General features: G+C 40.1%; 1 protein-coding gene across 1 annotated transcript in view; it reads right to left on the bottom strand.

Annotated features, from left to right (window-relative positions):
• LOC148105756 (peroxisomal acyl-coenzyme A oxidase 3-like) overlaps positions 1-16,866 on the bottom strand; it is a 33,088-nt gene extending 16,222 nt beyond the window's left edge. Inside the window, exons 1-10 of the mRNA XM_087837839.1 lie at positions 16,736-16,866; positions 14,731-14,873; positions 14,342-14,439; positions 14,098-14,233; positions 13,578-13,652; positions 13,396-13,485; positions 11,384-11,527; positions 5,775-5,863; positions 1,809-1,905; positions 596-778 (exon numbers count right to left, since the gene is read on the bottom strand). Of these exons, the coding sequence (XP_087693965.1) occupies positions 596-778; positions 1,809-1,905; positions 5,775-5,863; positions 11,384-11,527; positions 13,396-13,485; positions 13,578-13,652; positions 14,098-14,233; positions 14,342-14,439; positions 14,731-14,853 (1,035 nt within the window). The 5' untranslated portion in view covers positions 14,854-14,873; positions 16,736-16,866. The remainder of the gene's footprint in view (positions 1-595; positions 779-1,808; positions 1,906-5,774; positions 5,864-11,383; positions 11,528-13,395; positions 13,486-13,577; positions 13,653-14,097; positions 14,234-14,341; positions 14,440-14,730; positions 14,874-16,735) is intronic.
• Between the last annotated feature and the right edge of the window lie 1,013 nt (positions 16,867-17,879).

The raw sequence follows: 17,879 nt of genomic DNA, 5'->3' as shown, positions 1-17,879 counted from the left end.
AGCATCAGAGCGGCAAACATGAGCAGGCAGCTCGCTTACTAACACGCTGTCTATCTGCTGATTCCAGGTCTTTCGGTAGCTCTCCACAAGTAGTCACTGACTCTTGGACAACTCTTCTCACATTTCATTTCACCCCTCTGTCTGGAATCTTGCACCTGGTCGTGGACGGTTTATGTGCTCACTCGAGCCTTCAGTAGTTTGGAAATTCTCGTTGACATCAGTACGTTTCCCAACAATAAGGTTGCAAAGGTGTTGAGAAAGCTCCCTGGGGTTAAACATGGAGAGGTTTCCTGTGTGACACCTGCTTATGAATGAATCAGCTGGTATTAATATTGATATCGTGGCAGTGCTGTCTTCTAATTACTGACAGGTGGCAGCTGTCAGGCTTCAGTGTCCTAACTTTCCATGCATTTGGCACCTCACTTCCTTCATGTGTTCAACACCTTTTCCCTGTTTCACATGTCAGCTTAATTCATAGTTGAATGGGTTGTCCCCAACACCTAGTGAAAATGTCAAAAACACCTTCACAAATATATTTAGTTAGAAAACTGGGTGAAACTTATTTTACCCACTAAACGTTACCTTATATTATTACCTGTAACTGGTACTCTAAAACAGGGATTTCCTCTGTGTCTTTGGGTCCAAACTGCCTCCTGGCAGCTGAGAAGCGGATAGCCACTGTCAAAGCTAACTTCAGGTTGTTAAGAGCCATCCTGGTGATATACACTCTGCCCCCTGATAAGGCACCAAGAGATGCCCCAAAACGCTTTTTAGGGTCCTGGAAGACACAAAAAAAACACTGATGAGGCACGATAAAAAACAAAGCAAAGATATTATTATTATTAGCTATTTATAAAATGGTCGTGTGGTCCTTGACAGGATTGTTGAATTGCGTTTTAACTGCACTGCTAATGTTCTTACAAAATCAAAACTTAAATGTGAATTCATTCATTTCTCGATCCCGCAGTCCCAGCAACTACATGCCATTCAAATGCTGGGCAGGCACAGACAGAAATATACACATGTGCGTGAATATTTATGCCAGTAATATGTGCCGCTTTGTTCGAAACATTTCAGGTGATTAATAAGGTCAGAAACACTGCTGTAGGAGACGGCCTGAAGCTTTGAATTGAATCGACCTTTAAGCACCGTGTCACAGTCTGCTGATGGCAGAATTATTGCAGCCTGATTGCAGAAATCAGGCAGGGTAGGATGTTGGCTTTGTTAGGGAGATCTTTGTGAAGGCTTCCATAATAGGGGTGGGTTTTGATTATCGATTAAAATCGATTCTGGCTTGGATAACGGGATATAGATTCATTAAAATCCTGAATCAGTTTTTTAATATACATTTATTTTGCCCAAAACGCCAGAATCTCAGGTTAAACCTCACAAAATTTCAACAACCAGCTAAAACAATAAATGAGAGCAGAAAATTCTGCACAAAGACGTGAACACAAAGCGCGGACCCGCCGACACATCAGAATCAGTGAGATGTGACTTTGTCACCCAACGGCACGGACACAGTCGGGGCTGAGTCGCATCGGAATCTAATCGATTCGAGAAATCAGTGACGATACCCAGCATGTGCTGACCAGCTTATTCCATAAGCTGTTGATATGTGTTGTTAACAACTTATAATTTCAATAACTTATAAATAATTAGTTCTTTAAAGAAGGAGCATCTCTGAAATAAACCCACTGTTCTCTAGAATATGGTTAAAGGTTATATCTAAAAAAGCTAAGGCACAGGAAATCAGGCTGTTGAGTTTGAAGTGCCTTCTTTGGCTGCCACTGGAAATCTGCACAGACCTTAAATGGTGTCACGTAGCGACCATCAGGAGTCAGATCTCCGGTCTTATTCAGCAGGTTCTCGCGTGGGATTCTCACATTGTGGAACATCGCAAACCTGTTGTGAGAGAAAGACGTAAATGTTACAGAAAAGAATTGGTTACACATCAAAGAGCGAGCCATTCAGTGGATTCTAATGTTTCTGGTGTGCAGGCAGGTCAGGCAGATATTTATTGTTGTTGTTATCATCATCATCAAAAAAATTAACCCAAATTCAAGAAAGATGGCACAAACACATTTAAAAGAAAAAAAAAGTTGGGTCGGAGGCAACAAAAGACTGTAAAATGAGGTGGTACATTTTCTCAGAAAGTAAAGATGGGCAGAGGTGGAACAATTTCTGAATACTGTTAAAATAAAATTGTGAATCATCATCTACAGCACAAAGTGTTAACAAAAGATTCTGGAGCAGTTTTCTTTTGTTAACACTATATTAACAATCCAATATTGGATGACCATCATCTTTAGGCCCTCAGGTGGCACCGGATTATATTCTATTATTTAAAATATAGCGCAGGGCACTGAATTGGGTGATTCCCACAAGCTGTGGTTAATAAGTCTAGGTCATATTCTCCAAAACCAAAGGGACCTCAAGGAATAAATGGGTTTTTTCAAAATTCTCATCACCAATGTGTCTGGATCAATTTTTTTTATGTTTTTCATTAATGTCATAAAAATCCTTATCATATAAAACAGATACAAATCTGCCAAGATATGTAAAAATCTATATATTTATGCCTAATAAATATGCCACATAATATATATGGTATTTAACCAAAGAAAATATTTAAATTTATTGAAAATTACTGTGTCCACGCTAAATGTTTCTCATCACCTGCTTGTTTCTGTTTGATTACTGTACACACTGTATGGCTACAGTTATTGGCCATCTCCATTCAGTGCTAAGTCCGGTGAGCAGTGACCTATAATTATGCTGTTATGGCACCAGTCCTGAAGTACGTAAGCACAGAGCCCACCGCCCCTTCTCTAACTGGAGTCTTTGTTACATTCCTGGCTCGGATTGACTGGCTTTTGATCTTTTCATCACAATCCAGTTCTACCTAATGTGTGTTGTTGTCGTCATAGCAACGTGTCCGAGCATCCTGCGATGTAATTAATATGAGACACGAGCGCTACAAAAAAGGTGGACGTCGACCAGCTGCTCAATCGTGATCCCTGAGGTTGACAAAAAGCCATACTTTTTGTCAACCTCAGGGATCACGGGCGGACAGTTACTTATAAAGTACCAGGTATCAGGTACCATGACCTAATGGAAAACCCTGAAAATACTTTTTTAAGAACAACATGTTGTGGAGTGTCTGATGGTCTTCTAATCCCGGGTGGGATACTGTGGATCCAATCCGAAGTAAAGTCCAGGTTCAGACTGAGGCCAATGTCTATCAGTTCCTGATGACTTGAAGTGATTAGTGCGTAGCAGAAGGACACAACAACATTTTGTAATTTTAAAGTCTTACTCTTTACTGGAAGCATTAAATGACTTTGGTCAGAAGCACATCGATGGTTTATTATCCCCTATGTGCTGATGTTTAGTTATATCTGTGGATAGGCTTTGTTGGTTATTACAAGGTCTGGGCAAACACACAAACATGATTGGACTTTTGCCCTCAGAGCTCTCCGATCTTTCCCTTCCTGGGAGGCGTTCTCACTTGATATTGGCTCTCTGCAGTAGAGTATCACTTACTGTTCCTTTTACAACACATAGTGGTATTTTTGTGAACTAACACCTTATTTTATAAGTCTAATCTTCATGTGTTTTATCTTGTTCGATCACCTGCTTTTTCACAGTATTCATTCACGTTGTAGCTGGATTTACCAGCTTAGCTTAGCTCGTAGCCAACTCACTAGCAGCAAGGCACCTTCACCTGTCCCTTCTGCACTTTCCTGCTCAGTGGTCCAAATGTTTAGTTATGCACAGCTACTTTCAATACCACTGACATTTAGACTCTTTGTCCAATTGATCATCGAATTAACTTCAACAATTACTTTCACTAATCCAAGGGTTCAGTTGAGGAGTTGAGGAAGTAATTTAGCCATTTAAATCAGCTGTGTTGGATCAAGGACATCTAAAACCTGCAGCACACCGACCCTCGAGGCCTGGCGTTGGACACACCTGCTCTAAAACATGACCATATCTTTTAGACCCCATTCCTAAAAGACTGCTCAAAGAAGTCCCACCTTTCATTGATGCATAAGTGTTTAATTTGATCAACCTATTCATTGGCTACATACCACAAGCCTTCAAGCTGACAATAGTTAAATCACTACTTAAAACCCATCGCTTGACCCAGCTGTCTTAGCTAATTACAATATAGGCCAATCTCCAACCTTCCTTTACATGAAGCCAGAAGACAAGAATTAGCTACGCTACAGCAATGTCTTAAAGACAAAAAGACCTGAATGACGTCTGCTTCTACATTCAGATAAAACTGAGAAATCGAGGAGGATGATTTATTTTTCACTTGCAGTTGCCTGCAGCAAAATTGGACCTCTTCCAGCCATACATACATCACACAAATGTCACATTGGTGAGACAGGTCAGAACACGTAGAATAAAGAAAAAAACTTCTTCTTTTTGCGTTATCAATTGATCCATTGGTGATTAAGCTGCGAGCTGACAATTGCATTAAGGGCATCTTCAGAGCTGACCAGGAGCACAAAATATCCTTATATGCTGACGACCTCCTGTTGTATATGTCAGAGCCTTTATGATCTCTTCCCGTGCTCTCGCCATTTTTGAATGTTTTGGCAAAAGGTTACAAGTTGAACCTGCATAAAAGTGAACTTCTCTGTGTCAACTCTGTAGCCAGGAAGGTTTCATTTTCAAATTTTCAATTTAAAGTTAAATCAGAGTATGTGTCCTATCGGGGGTTAAGGTTACCCACTCATACAAAGGTCTTTATGAAAGAAACTTTGTCGCGCTGCTTGAGAATACTGAGACAGATCTTCAGAGATGGACCAGTTTACCACTGCCATTAACTGGCCACATCAGTTCTATCAAAATGAACATACGACCCAAGTTCCTTTATTTATTTCAATGTATCACATGCTACTTACCCAATAAGTATTTTATAACACTGACTAAGCATATCTCTGCATTTATTTGGAATGGCAAAAGTCCACGAATTCACAAGGATTTCATGCAGAGAACTAGGCCAAACTTTCAGTCTTATTATTGGGAAGCAAATATTTGAAATATGCTGTACTGGATGAGTAGTTTAACTACAGAGACTCCAGCTTGGCTCCAAATTGAGTCATTGAGTCAAACGTGCCTATGAGCTTTGTTGAGTCCAGCTCTTCCATTAGAACTGTACAACTAACCCTTTGTTGTATTACTCACTCAGAATCTGGGTGCAATGTAGGAAAAGGTTGGGGTTACACTTAATGTCAATTAAAGCACCTATCAGCTCAAATCACATGTTCCCACCCTCCATGATGGACTCTGCCTTTAAATAATGGGAAAGTAATGGACTTAGAAATATCAAAGACCTTTTTACCTCATTCACGCAGCTCCTGAAGCAGTTTAATGTTCCTCTGGAGCATTTTTTACGGTATTTACAAATTCTCCACTTTGTAAAGAGTCGATTTCCTTTATTTCCAGAACCACCTGAGGAAACTTCTTTGGATAAAATTATTAATATAAACATCCATAATACTGCCCACCCCTAAGACACAGTCATACAGTCTAAATGTCAAATGTGTGGTTAAAAAGATTCATGAAGAGAACTGTAATGTTCGTTCAATACTCTGAAACACTGTGTGTACCATTCCAGCACACCAACACATGTCTCTGACATGTCTCTGACTGCAATAGCCAGGGAGAACATATTTCCACAACATCAAGGGCATCATGTCTTCATTTGCTTGTGTTTTCCATCTTATTTTACAAATGCAGCATTTGCAGTCACCTACCCATTATCCATTCCGTTCTGACCCAGCTTCTTCCCCATGTCTCCGACCAGCACACCAGGCAAAGCCAGCAGGGTCTTGGGATCTCTCACCTGGAGCAGAGTGATTACAGCTTAACTGGCTGTGTGTCAAATACACAAATCTACACAAACATCTGAAAATAACACACAGTATAAGATACCTGCAGTATGACTTTATTTGACCAACTCTGCTGATCATACATGATTTCTAACGCTTTTAGAAATCGTGGTGTTCTCAAGTCTTTTCAGACAGTTATCATTTTTAAGAAATAATGAAAATAACACACCATTTTATTTAAAATAAATAGTCTTTTGTATGCATCTTCCTTTCTGTAAGGGCCGTGCAGCCCATGTTGTAGGTTATGCACAGCGCACAAGTGAGCGATAGCAGAGAGTCCAGGCAGGGTAGGTTGACATGAGGATTTTTGACAGAAGAATAGCAGTAAGAGTGAAAAGGAAAGGTTTATCTGGTGGAAGTGAGACCTGCTGACAGGATGACAAGCTGGAGGTGGCAGAGTGGAAGATACTAAGGTTTCTTTATTGAGAGTGAAGAGAATGGACCAAATTAGAAATGACATAAATTAGAGAGACAGCACAGGTCAAGCATTCTGGAGGCAAAATTAGACAGACATGCAAGCAACAGGAAAAGAGGAACCACAGAAAAGATTTACATGTCCTCCAGTAAGGGAAGACGTGTAGAGGGCTGCTGTAACAAGAGGATGCTTGGGACGGGGTGAGACGGAGATATCTGCTGTGGTGCAGCTGAAAAAAAAGTTACTTGAGGGATGCCATCTGAGCTTGAAAAATGATCAGGTACTAGTGATGGGCAGAGCGAGGCGTGTACGGAGGTTTCAAAACAATCTGAATCGCATCTCCACAGTGACACCTGCTGGCCAATTTGGCTATTGCAACCCCGTGACAATCTGTGAAACCGTAACACAGACAAGTCCAGCACAATTCCTAACAAAGCTACTTATTCCACCAGACTGTCAATAATGGTGACCACCACACACTTTGGAGAAATCCCCGCACAAACAAGGCAAGAAAATATTGAGCCTGTTGCAACTGTAATGAACAGGGATGGGAATTGAGAAAACCAGTTCCCAGTAGTCTAATTCCTTGGAATTTTAGTCTGCCTATCAATCCCACTTGTCAGTTCTAGCACTCGCACTACAATCAGCTGATTTCAGTCTGCAGGTCAGAGGAGGAAAATAGCAACATTTACATTTATTGCACAAAAGGATGAGATAAACGGTAAAGTGGGAAACTGCATGCAGGACAGAAACAACCGCAGAATGTTCCTCACACAACTTTGATTCTTTGCTAGCATCTGCCAATAGAGCATGCTAACGCAAAGCTAGCTAAGAACACAGAGTGAAAGCTGAATGAATGCTGAGCCCAGCAGCCATCTTTTCTTTTTGCAGTCAGCTTTGAATTCTACTAAGACAAAGACCTTAGAGATGTGCTGGTGTGTGGAGTTGTAGCCTCGTTGTTATTTTTTATTGTTAGCTTTTTTACAGAGCAACTTGCAACTAATGTAACAAGTAGTATAATAAATAACCTTTTCCCAGAGTAATTAAGTATCATACTGCATTACTTTTAAGTGAAGTGTTCTGTGAAACGTGTAATAATGGCTTTTTTAATTAACAACTCTAATCACAACAATACGGAGCCCCTCTGATGACATGGTCCAAAAAATAAATAAATTCTGGCCACAAAATACTATTTCGTGCCCTCGAAATAGTATTTTAAGGGCACGAAATAAGTATAACGTGCGCACGAAATGCTAATTTGTGGGCATGAAACACTTGACCGATAACCGTGATCCTTCCCAGACCCTTGCAGTTGGTTGACAATAAAATCTATCCCGGCGTCCAGGTCGTACTTACGTCTGTAAAGCAACTGGGCTCTCAATAATAATAATTGCTATATAACTTTTGCACTGTCCACTTCCTGCTTTGACAAAACAAATTTCCCACATGTGGGACTAATAAAGGTTATCTTATCTTATCTTAATATCCTGTTTAAATGTCTCTCCGTAAAAATGGTTCCTTGCATTGCAGGCTTTTCAAAATGCATTTGTAGCTCATTCCCAGCCTAATAAAACTCAATCATACCGTCTCTGGCCATGGTGAATAGGTTTAGCCTATTCTTATGCTTATGTCTCTACGCAGCTGTCCCGGAATTGTATCAATATGGTGTGCACACGTTATCTATTTCGTTGCCACAAATGCGTAATTCGTTGCCATGTGATACCCAATTCGTGCCCACAAATTAGCATTTCGTGCACACGTTATACCTATTTCGTGCCCTCAAAATAGTATTTTCTGGCCACAAATAAGTATTTCATGGGCACGTTATACTATTTCGAGGGCACGAAGTAGTATTTTGTGGACACAATTTTTTTTTTTTTTTGGAGGGGTTCCGTACAACAAAGAAGGTAAACACCTCAACAACCGTGGACACACATCTGACCCACAGTTAATCTGCATGACTGTCATTTCTTTCCTGCTGCTTAGCAACGGCGGTGACTCTCAAAACAAAGTGAACAAGAACCCAGTGAGAATTGATAAGAGAACAGATAAGGTATCAAACTGATGATGATGATGGCATCAGAATCGCTACATTCTTATCAATTCCCATCACCAGTAATGAACAGAGTGCTTCAGCAAAATCCTCCCTCTGTTAACATTTGTGTTGCTCACAAAAACTCAATACAATAAAACATAAATGATAATATTAAGTATAACCACAGGTTTTTGTTAGCTTGCTCACAGCCCTCAGAACTTTCTAGGAGCTCATGTCACCAGGTTTCCTCTACACACTGTCAAGTAAAGCTGGTAGCTGACATGTGTTAACTTTTCTTTTTAATTAATTTAAAATTATATTTATAAATTATATCTCCAGTCTACGAACACAAATCTCATTACTGAATTCACTATTAAACTCTGGTGGATTATAGTGAAGAAATATAGAATTATAGAAGACTGTAAATTGCTGATTTGGCCTGCATATTCTCCAAAATTCCAAAGTGGACAATGGGATAGTACATTTTTAAGATGGGTCAATAAAGGAATTACAGCAATGTGTACATTAATAGACGGGACAACATTCAAATCCTTCGAGAATCTACAGAGACAATTTGGACTGGATAAATCAGATTTATTTAGGTATTTTCAATTAAGACATTTTTACAATACAGAAATTAGGAAGAAGTTCTTGAGAGAAGGAAGCCATATAATAGAAGTAATAACAGGTGCATATAAAAATCCTCCATCAAGAATTTTATCGAAATTATATAATGGCCTGCAAAATTTGAATAGGAATGAAACATTATATATCAAACAAAAGTGGGAATCGGAATTACATCTTGAGTTGTCAGAGGATGACTGGCGATCCGTATGTCTCACACAGCATAATTCCACTAGCTCTCGACGATGGAGAGAATATGGCTGGAAAAATGTGATTAGGTTCTTTATTACTCCTTATATCAAAAGCAAGCAGCTGAAAACACCCCAACAATGCTGGAGATTATGTGGAGACTGGGACGCCAATCATTCTCATGTGTTTTGGAAGTGTAAAAATATCAAACCTTACTGGGAAAGCATTGCGGTAACAATGACGAAAGTGCTGGGGTATGACGTGCTGTGTGAGGCACGAGTAATGTATTTTGGAATATGGGAAAATGTAAGAAAGGAGGACCATTACTTGTTTAAAATTATGTTGTTGTCAAGCAAAAAGGTAATAACAAAAAACTGGCTGAAAAGTGACCCTTTAAAATTGGAAGAATGGACTGATGTAATCGAGGACATATAGACAATGGAGAAAATGACCTACACTTTGAGACTGAAATCTGACAAACACCAAAAACAGTGGACAAAATGGATAGCTTATAAGACTCACTCAGCCCCATAGGGCAGGGACCTCTCCTCGTTGTTGTTGTTGTTTTTTTGTTTGTTTGTTTGTTTTTTTGTTTTTTTCCCTCCCTTTTCCCCTCTTCCACAGATTGGGTGTCCTTTATATATATATATATATATATATATATATATATATATATATATATATATACATATATATATATATATATATATATATATATATTTTTTTTTTTTTTTTTTGGTTTGTTTCTTTTGTGTTCTTCTTTTTTTTCATGTTTTTGTTTGCATGTACTATAAAATTGGAAAAAGTATAAAATAAAAAGTTTAAAAAAAAATATATATTTAAATGAAAAACTGTAATTTGTTTCCTTCTTTATAAAAACGAACATTTGTTTATAGGGTCTAATTCTGATCAAGTGTAACAGTCCATTTCATGCACGTCCATCAGTTAAATCATCCTCGGCTGAAGCGCACCGAAATCTAGTTCGCTCTGAGTCACGTGACCTGGATGATTTGAACCACACTGTTTGGAAACATCAGCACTTCAGAAGCTCGACACAGTGTCAAAACAGCACTATTGAGCTTCACATCCCCATCAGTTACTAGAAACTTAGCTGTGAGGTCTCCTATGGCTCTAAACACTGTTGGAGTGGATGGCCTTATTTCAATAGCTACCTGACAACACAAATGCTCTTGGACTTGCTAATAGTTAGGGATGGGTATCGTTTAGGTTTTATCCGATACCGGTGCCAAACCGGTACTTTTGAAACGGTGCCGGTGCTTAAACGGTGCTCAAACCGGTGCTTAAAGAATGGAGAACACAAAATTGGTCCAAAAACCTCTCATGTTCAGCTGTTTTTTTTGTAAAAAGATAACAATGTTAGCCTTTTCTGCAGGTATGGGGCATATATGGTATCACTCTTGTCTGGAAGCAGTGCTTAATCAATGGAAAAAATACAAAGCCTCTCATGTTTAACTGTTTTTCACTTTTTCTTTGATCATTTTAGCCTTTTTGGCCAGGGTGAAGGGAGTATCTGCCATCAAACAAGAAGACAGCCGCATCTAGCTATGATGATGTTTGCTAGTTCACCATACATTAATGTAATAACGTGGTTAGCCTACTCAACATAAACTACACACGAACAACATTAAGCTACTCACCCAGAGAAGAACGGCTGCTGATGCCATCATCATCCGTCATCATTTCTGCTACACTGGCAGGGCTAGGGGCCAGGACTCTACTCTTCGGGTTTTTGGGGGATGTTGCTAACTCCGGGACCAATAACAGGCACCACACCCACAGTAGATGTGCTCAGTGTGAGGTCTCGCAGCAAGCTATCGAATACAGTGCATTTCTCGGCTTTTAAAGAAAAAAAAAAGTTTGCATCTTTTGCTGTGAAGTACAGCCAGACTTTTGACCTCTTCGCCTTGGGCATTTTTAATCTGTAGCTCTGCTCTAAAAAAACGTACGTACCTGGACCCGCCTACTATCCTTGGAAACGTAAAATGATTGGCTAGAATCTAAAGTGTATCACAGCTCAGAAAAAAAAGCACCGAAATGTGCGCTGCTTTTCGGTCTGGTTACTGCCGTTTATGTCAGAACCGGTGCCATCATAGCACCGGATACCGGTACCCATCCCTACTAATAGTTGCCTTGTACCTTGTGATGGAAGCAGCCATTTCTTTAAAGATATTCAAATTCACCAGAACTCACCGGCACAACAAAAGAGTGCAGTCCGTGGCACACCTGATCAGGTGTGTAGAGCTGAGCATACACCACAGCATGGGTAGCAGTCTTTCCCAGGTTCCCCACCCAGAACTTTGCAGCCTCAAAGTCCGGAGAGTTGATCACAAACTCCTACAGAAGAGAAACAGAAATCAGTTCAAGTGAGGAGAAATTAAAATTCCTCCATGTGATCCTCCATTAGTCAAAGGAAAAGTCAGCTATTAGAGACTTTGTATGACCTAAGGGGTGCTCTCCCTCATAATTTTAAATTAAAATTTTATTTGATTTCATTATTTTATGACATGATCGCATGAAACGGCCAAAAGTCGACAGTTAAAATTAAGCTCACAACTTCAAAAAACTTATATAAAAGTCTTAAAATGTAATGTTGTTGGTTGGAAGTGGAAGAGAAAGCTTAGCAACTTCTAGATAAGAGCCCAGATGAAACATTTCTGGAGGGTGTAGCTGTAAAAGGGAGTTTTTCCTTCCCACTGTTGCCACAGTGCTTGCTCATTAGGGGTGTCTGATTTTGGGGGTTTCTGTATTATTGTAAGGTCTTTATCTTACAGTATTAAATGCCTGCAGGCGGCTGTCGTTGTGATTTGCCACTATATAAATAAAATTGAATTGAACTGGACTGGGTCTACAGGGCAGAGCCCCACACCATAATCACAGTGCAGTCAGACAAATGCTATTTTCCAGGCAACCACCAAACCAAGACTCCTCGATCAGATCAGCAGTAGAAGAAGCAGTATGAGAAAATACCTACCAATCCTGGAGATGGAGCAATACTGGAAGACCATATGGGAGAAGGACGATACTTAACAACGCTTAGTGACCATAAGAGCAGACCACAGCAACCTCCTGAAAAGGATCCAGTAACCATCACAGTGGCAAACATCCAAGAAAGAGTCTTCAGCATGAACAGCTGGATAACACCAGGCCCTGATGATCCAAACCCACTGGCTGAAGAAGCAAACTGCACTCCATGAGCACCTGGCAGCACAAATGAACCAGCTGCTAATGGAAAAGACATGCTCAGAAGGGCTAAGGAAAGACGAAACAGCAGCTACTGGTAGACAGAAGTAGCCCGAGACTGTAAGACCAGACTGACCGACCTGTGCACCGCCTGTATTGACTACAAGATGACTCAATGACTCAATGCTCCACACATGGATCCTGGAATTCTGTACAGGATCAAAGGGACCCTCAGAACCTACAGTGGGGATGTGAAGAACAACACTAGAGGCCAACTTCAAGCTAATAGCGCAACTGGCATCAAGTGCACGATCTACCAAGGAGATGCTCTCTCCCCACTGTTCTTCATAAGCCTGAACCCCTTCGGTGAAGTCATCAAATCTGGCTATGGATACCTCCTCTACATGGATGACTGTACTCCAAGAGTGAACGAGACATTGATTAACTGATCTATACCACTAGGATCTACAGCAATGACACTGGAATGTCATTCGAACATGAGAAGTGTAGTCGGATGGTAACAAAAACAGGGAATAATCAGCTAGTCAAAGGAGGACAAGCCGGACCTTAGCATGCACGAAGGGTTTCACTCCAAAGCACCCTGAGACTACACGCTAAGGCGAAGTAAGGTTGCCATGGACTACTGTGTGTAAAAAACACTTTTCAAGATGAAACTACACAGATCCATGAGTACATTAGGAAGACGGCCACATCCGATTATGTGTTTAGTGAATTCCTCAGGCAGCAGAAACCCAAGAAAGATGAAGAGCAAGAAGTGGAACCATCATGGAAGAAGAGGCCCCTGCATGGCATGTACAACCAGCAGACGGAAAAAGTGGCTGATATCAAAAAATCCCCAGGAAGTGGTTCCTGTGGTACTCTGAGCATTTGGTGCAGTAACTCCAAGAATGGGAAGTTGGCTCCAGCAGTTCCCAGGAATGACAAAACCCATCCAGATAAAGACTGCCTGCAAGGTTGTGTGTGTGTGTGTGTCTGTGTGTTTGTTTTCAGAGTGTACTGACCTGAGTAGAGGGGTCATACTTGGCCGTTGTCCTCATGGCTCTGGTGTTACTGCCATGGCTCAACTCAGTCAATGCAAAGCATCCAAAGATCTATAAGCACATATGTAAAAGTTTTATGAACACAATAGCAGATAGTAAGCAGTCGACTCCTTTCTCCTCTTACTCAGGATTCGCTGTCTTACCCTCATGTCTTCAGTGTCTTCAACAAATTTTTTATGTCTGCTTGACCCTGAGTTGGCAACAGTTGCTCCAAACATCTGAAACATAAAAGGTTTTGAATCTAACTCACTGATTGACACGATGAAAGAGAAAAACAAATAATAACAGCTATGAGAAGATATTAAACAAACGAAAGCTTTTCCCCCAATTTTAAAAACTGTTTTTAACACAACCGATCTTTATGCAGAATACCCTTTTAGTGATGTTTTGTAAATGCATCCTGGAGAATAATAATAGTGGCTCAATCCAAAAACTAGAAACTTCCTCAAGTTTGTGGAAATTCAAACAAACAAACAAACAAACCAGACGTTCTATGGTTTAAAATTACAGTGTTGCTTGTTTTAGAGTGAAAACAGATGTTGCTTTGCAACAATTGCAAGTCATAAACCGTCTTAACATTGCTCAGAAACACAATCTTAAGTTATCTCATATAACATACACTCTGTGTGTCTGTGTGAGGACATTTTACTCAAACACAATTACCCCCAGGCTGAGGAAGAACTTAGCAACCATGGCCAAGTCATACATGCCCAGACAGTCGTCAAGGTACATCGCTTTCCAGGGATTGGCCATCGCCTCTTCCTTGGTGACAAAGTTGTACCGAAGCAGCTGCTTCATTCTGTGAATTTTCATATGGAGTTTTATTGTCTTTAGAAAGTACCGACTTACAGAACAGAGGACACGACAGGTGCTACATCACTTCAGCTGTAGTTTACCAAGTAGATACCTCAGAAAGCTCAACTCTCTCTTTTTCTCCATGGGGACATCTTCACCAGGCTGACGGGCAAACAGAGGGTCGTTCTCCAGTGTCCTGAACACATGTTGCTATAATGTGGAAATGACCAGACAGAGTAAGACAAAGTGAAATCCATCTGTGTTTTGGTCAATAGCTCAGAAGCAGAATCATGGAGAAGTGTGATGATTTATTCTAAGAGAAGTGAAAACGCAATAGTTAAAGGGAAGGATGTAAATATATCATCCTGTCTATGCTCTAAGTGAAAATCTCTTGACTTCTCAGTGGCAAGTTACAACAGTTTAGGTTTACCATATGATTTTCCTGATCTTACGCAAACGCTGTTTAATACACAATGCCATGAGTACAGCCTGTGATGTTACCTTGAATAGATATACATCTTCTCCATCTATAAAGCGGACCATGTCCTTCCAGTTGAAGGAGGCTTTGTTCCTGTAGACATCGAGTGGGCCGCTGGGGAGGTCAGCCACGTTATGGTTCATCATGTTTCAAGGCACTGTGCACTCTGAAGAGATACAAGACAGAAGAAAATGGGACAAGCGTGGAAAGCATACTTTAATGTGTGTACTGAAATATTATGCTCAACAGTATTGAATGCTGCAGTTGAGGTCAAGCACAAGCACAGAGGTGAGTCCAGTGTCAGAGGCCTTACTGAGACAGTTTCTGTGCTGACTGAAGTGCAGTATCAGATATTTCTTTTAAGAAAGTGTACAAGTCAGATTAAATGCATTAATGTATACATTTTGGTGACCTTGAAGATTATTTAATAACATATAAATGTAATGCTGGGTTCAAAATTGTGCATTAATACCTGATAACTAAACTGCACACACGCTTGATTTAAAGTATAATTTTAATGACAACTTTTTTCTTCGTTGGTTTAGTGACGCTATGTAGGTACAGGTCAGTCACTCATGGGGAGGCCTACAGTGTTATTCACTGATTGTCTATTTGCACACATGTAGATTTGACCAAACTCTTTAGCAAAGGTTTTACAGCTAGCATATCAACAATGACTACTGCACTTCAAATAAGCTCTTTCGTGTTGATATAGGACGTACAGACGTACGTTTTTACGGCTCAAGAACATCACCGACGATCAAAGACCAGCGTGACCTTTATACCTTTTTGTAACCTTATCAGCTGCCACACGCAGACCAAAGTTCAAAGCTAACAGTGTCTGGACCCGCTAATGCACGTGATGGATTTCCACGGCGTTGTGCTCAGCATCACCTGTTGTGGACTGGCAGGTGTGCAAAACTGACTAAACTTTAGTTTTCTTTGAACTTTTCTTGTCCATCTTGGTTTTAATTTTGCACTCCAGTATGAACACCAATCCCCCAACTCGAGGATCACCACAACATAACCTAACACACCTACACCTTAGTTCACAGATTCACTTTGTCTAGGGTTTATTTCTGAGAATTCACACAACCCAGGATTCAAATCATGAATACATAATGGGCTTGGATTTACAAAATTATGAACGAAATGTCCTCTATTTGGAAGCAGCCAGCCCCCCTCCCCTTTCGAAGGGCTGTGTGTGAGACATTAAATCAGGGGCGATTTTAGCCCAGTTTTGGAGGTGCTTCAGAACCAACAAAATGAATCAAAGCACCCCCAAAGATGTCTTACTTTTTTTGAAAATATTTGCTGTTTGTGGGACACACTACTAAAAGTATAAAAAGCATACAGTACTTAATTGAGATGGAACATTTTAACAACAAAAGTATAGATAACACCTCCCCCCTCCCAAAATGGTTTGTTCCAGCTCGGCTCTCTCCTACTCGCTCTAGCGCTGTTGCTGCCAGAGCGATGGTGGCTGAGACCACCTTTTTTTAGTATTTTATTTGTTCCTGAGTAAATCGGTTAGGCTGAGATTAAAGTTATAGTTTTTACACAGCTGAATAAACGTCAAGCAGACAAACTGATTATCAGAAGTGTGAGATGCTCGAGAATATACTCCGGTGTCCTGATATATTTTAGATAGCAATGAGTTTATTAAACTTCACCGAAACAATCTGCAAATTTCATTCAAATTTAATAAACTATCATCTTGTCTTTATTTTTAGTTAGCACAGACCTTAAACACTTAAAGCTGTAAGCTAATGATAGTTATATAAGAGCAGATGCTGCTGGTGCAATAATCTGTATGTTGTACATCCAATGGATGATGATCTGATTAGTCGACTAATTGCAAAAATAATCGGTGACTAGTCGACTATCAAAATAATCGTTTGTGGCAGCCCTAGTTGAAAACGTGTTTTCCGACGATGTTTGCTCTGTAGTAAAATCAGCGATATTTGACTGCCCTGTTGATCTCATTGAAATGTATACAGCCTATTTAAAATCTAAAACTTAACTTACTTGTCCGTAGCCTGCTGTTGTTACCACTGTCCTGTTTGAAATGTAATGAGAGAAACTGGTTATTTTGCCATATGTGCATGTGCCGATATTGAACCCAAGGTACTAACTAGCTAACTGACTGGATGCCCATTAACCTTATAACTCCTGTTTTGTGTGTGTGTGTGTGTGTGTGTGTGTGTGTGTGTACAGATTGTCAGTCCAAAGAGGGAGAGAGGAAAGAGGGGAACATGAGGACAAAGTACAAGATCAGGAAGTACCAGGTAAGAAAACAGACAGGGAGTACTAACAGGTAATACAGTAACTATTAAACTGGCAAAGAGAAAGAAAGACAAACAACTAATACAAACAACTCATACAATCTGGAAGTTGTGTTCTCCCTATATTAAAGCTGCTATACAGAATCTGCAAAACAAACTGGGTTGTCAGCCCTGGCACTGCATTACCATATTGAGCTTCAGTCAGAGGAAGTCACGGTTGCCAAAGACTTTATAAAGCTCAAGAGTGAGGCTGGTGCCATTCAAGATATGTTAACATTGTACAATCTTCTGGATAATCTGATCTTCCCCAAACTGAAAACTGTTATTCAGGTTGCCCTAACAAACCCAGTTAGCAGCTGTAGCTGTGAAAGGTCTTTTATTGTCTTGAGTCAGCTCCATACCTGCCTGAGAAGGACCATGGGTCAAAGCAGACTCCAGCACCTGGCTGTGATGTCAGTTGAGAAAGAGATGCGTGAGAGACTTGACCACCAAAATGTGACAGACAGATTTACCAACCTCAAGGTGAGGCGACATAGGTTAAAAGAAAAGAAAAAATCTGCAGAGCCATAGTAGTATCTGCAGTAAAGATCTTTTCATACAATACATACATTGTACCAAAGGCCAAGTGTCTCCATTTTCTAATAATATTTTGTATATTTCAAGGACTCTTCTATTTTTGGAGTGTATTTTTTATGTATCTGTATTGTATTATACATACACTTTAGAAGTGAATCTCTGTCCAAAAAATGCACACAGTTTACTTTTTACTCACTATGAGCATCATTCATCATTTTCCCCCAGTAATTAAGGTTAGGATATGTATTTTTTTTTTATTCCAATCCATTCTTCTTTGACAGCATTTTAATAACCTTGATCAGATTTGATGG

Source organism: Neolamprologus brichardi, chromosome 3 (genome assembly GCF_056152115.1).
Source record: "Neolamprologus brichardi isolate AB-2024 chromosome 3, ASM5615211v1, whole genome shotgun sequence".
In the NCBI taxonomy this organism is placed as follows: Eukaryota; Metazoa; Chordata; class Actinopteri; order Cichliformes; family Cichlidae; genus Neolamprologus; species Neolamprologus brichardi.
Note: the sequence above shows the minus strand (reverse complement) of the source record. Positions and strands in the feature narration are given on the sequence as shown.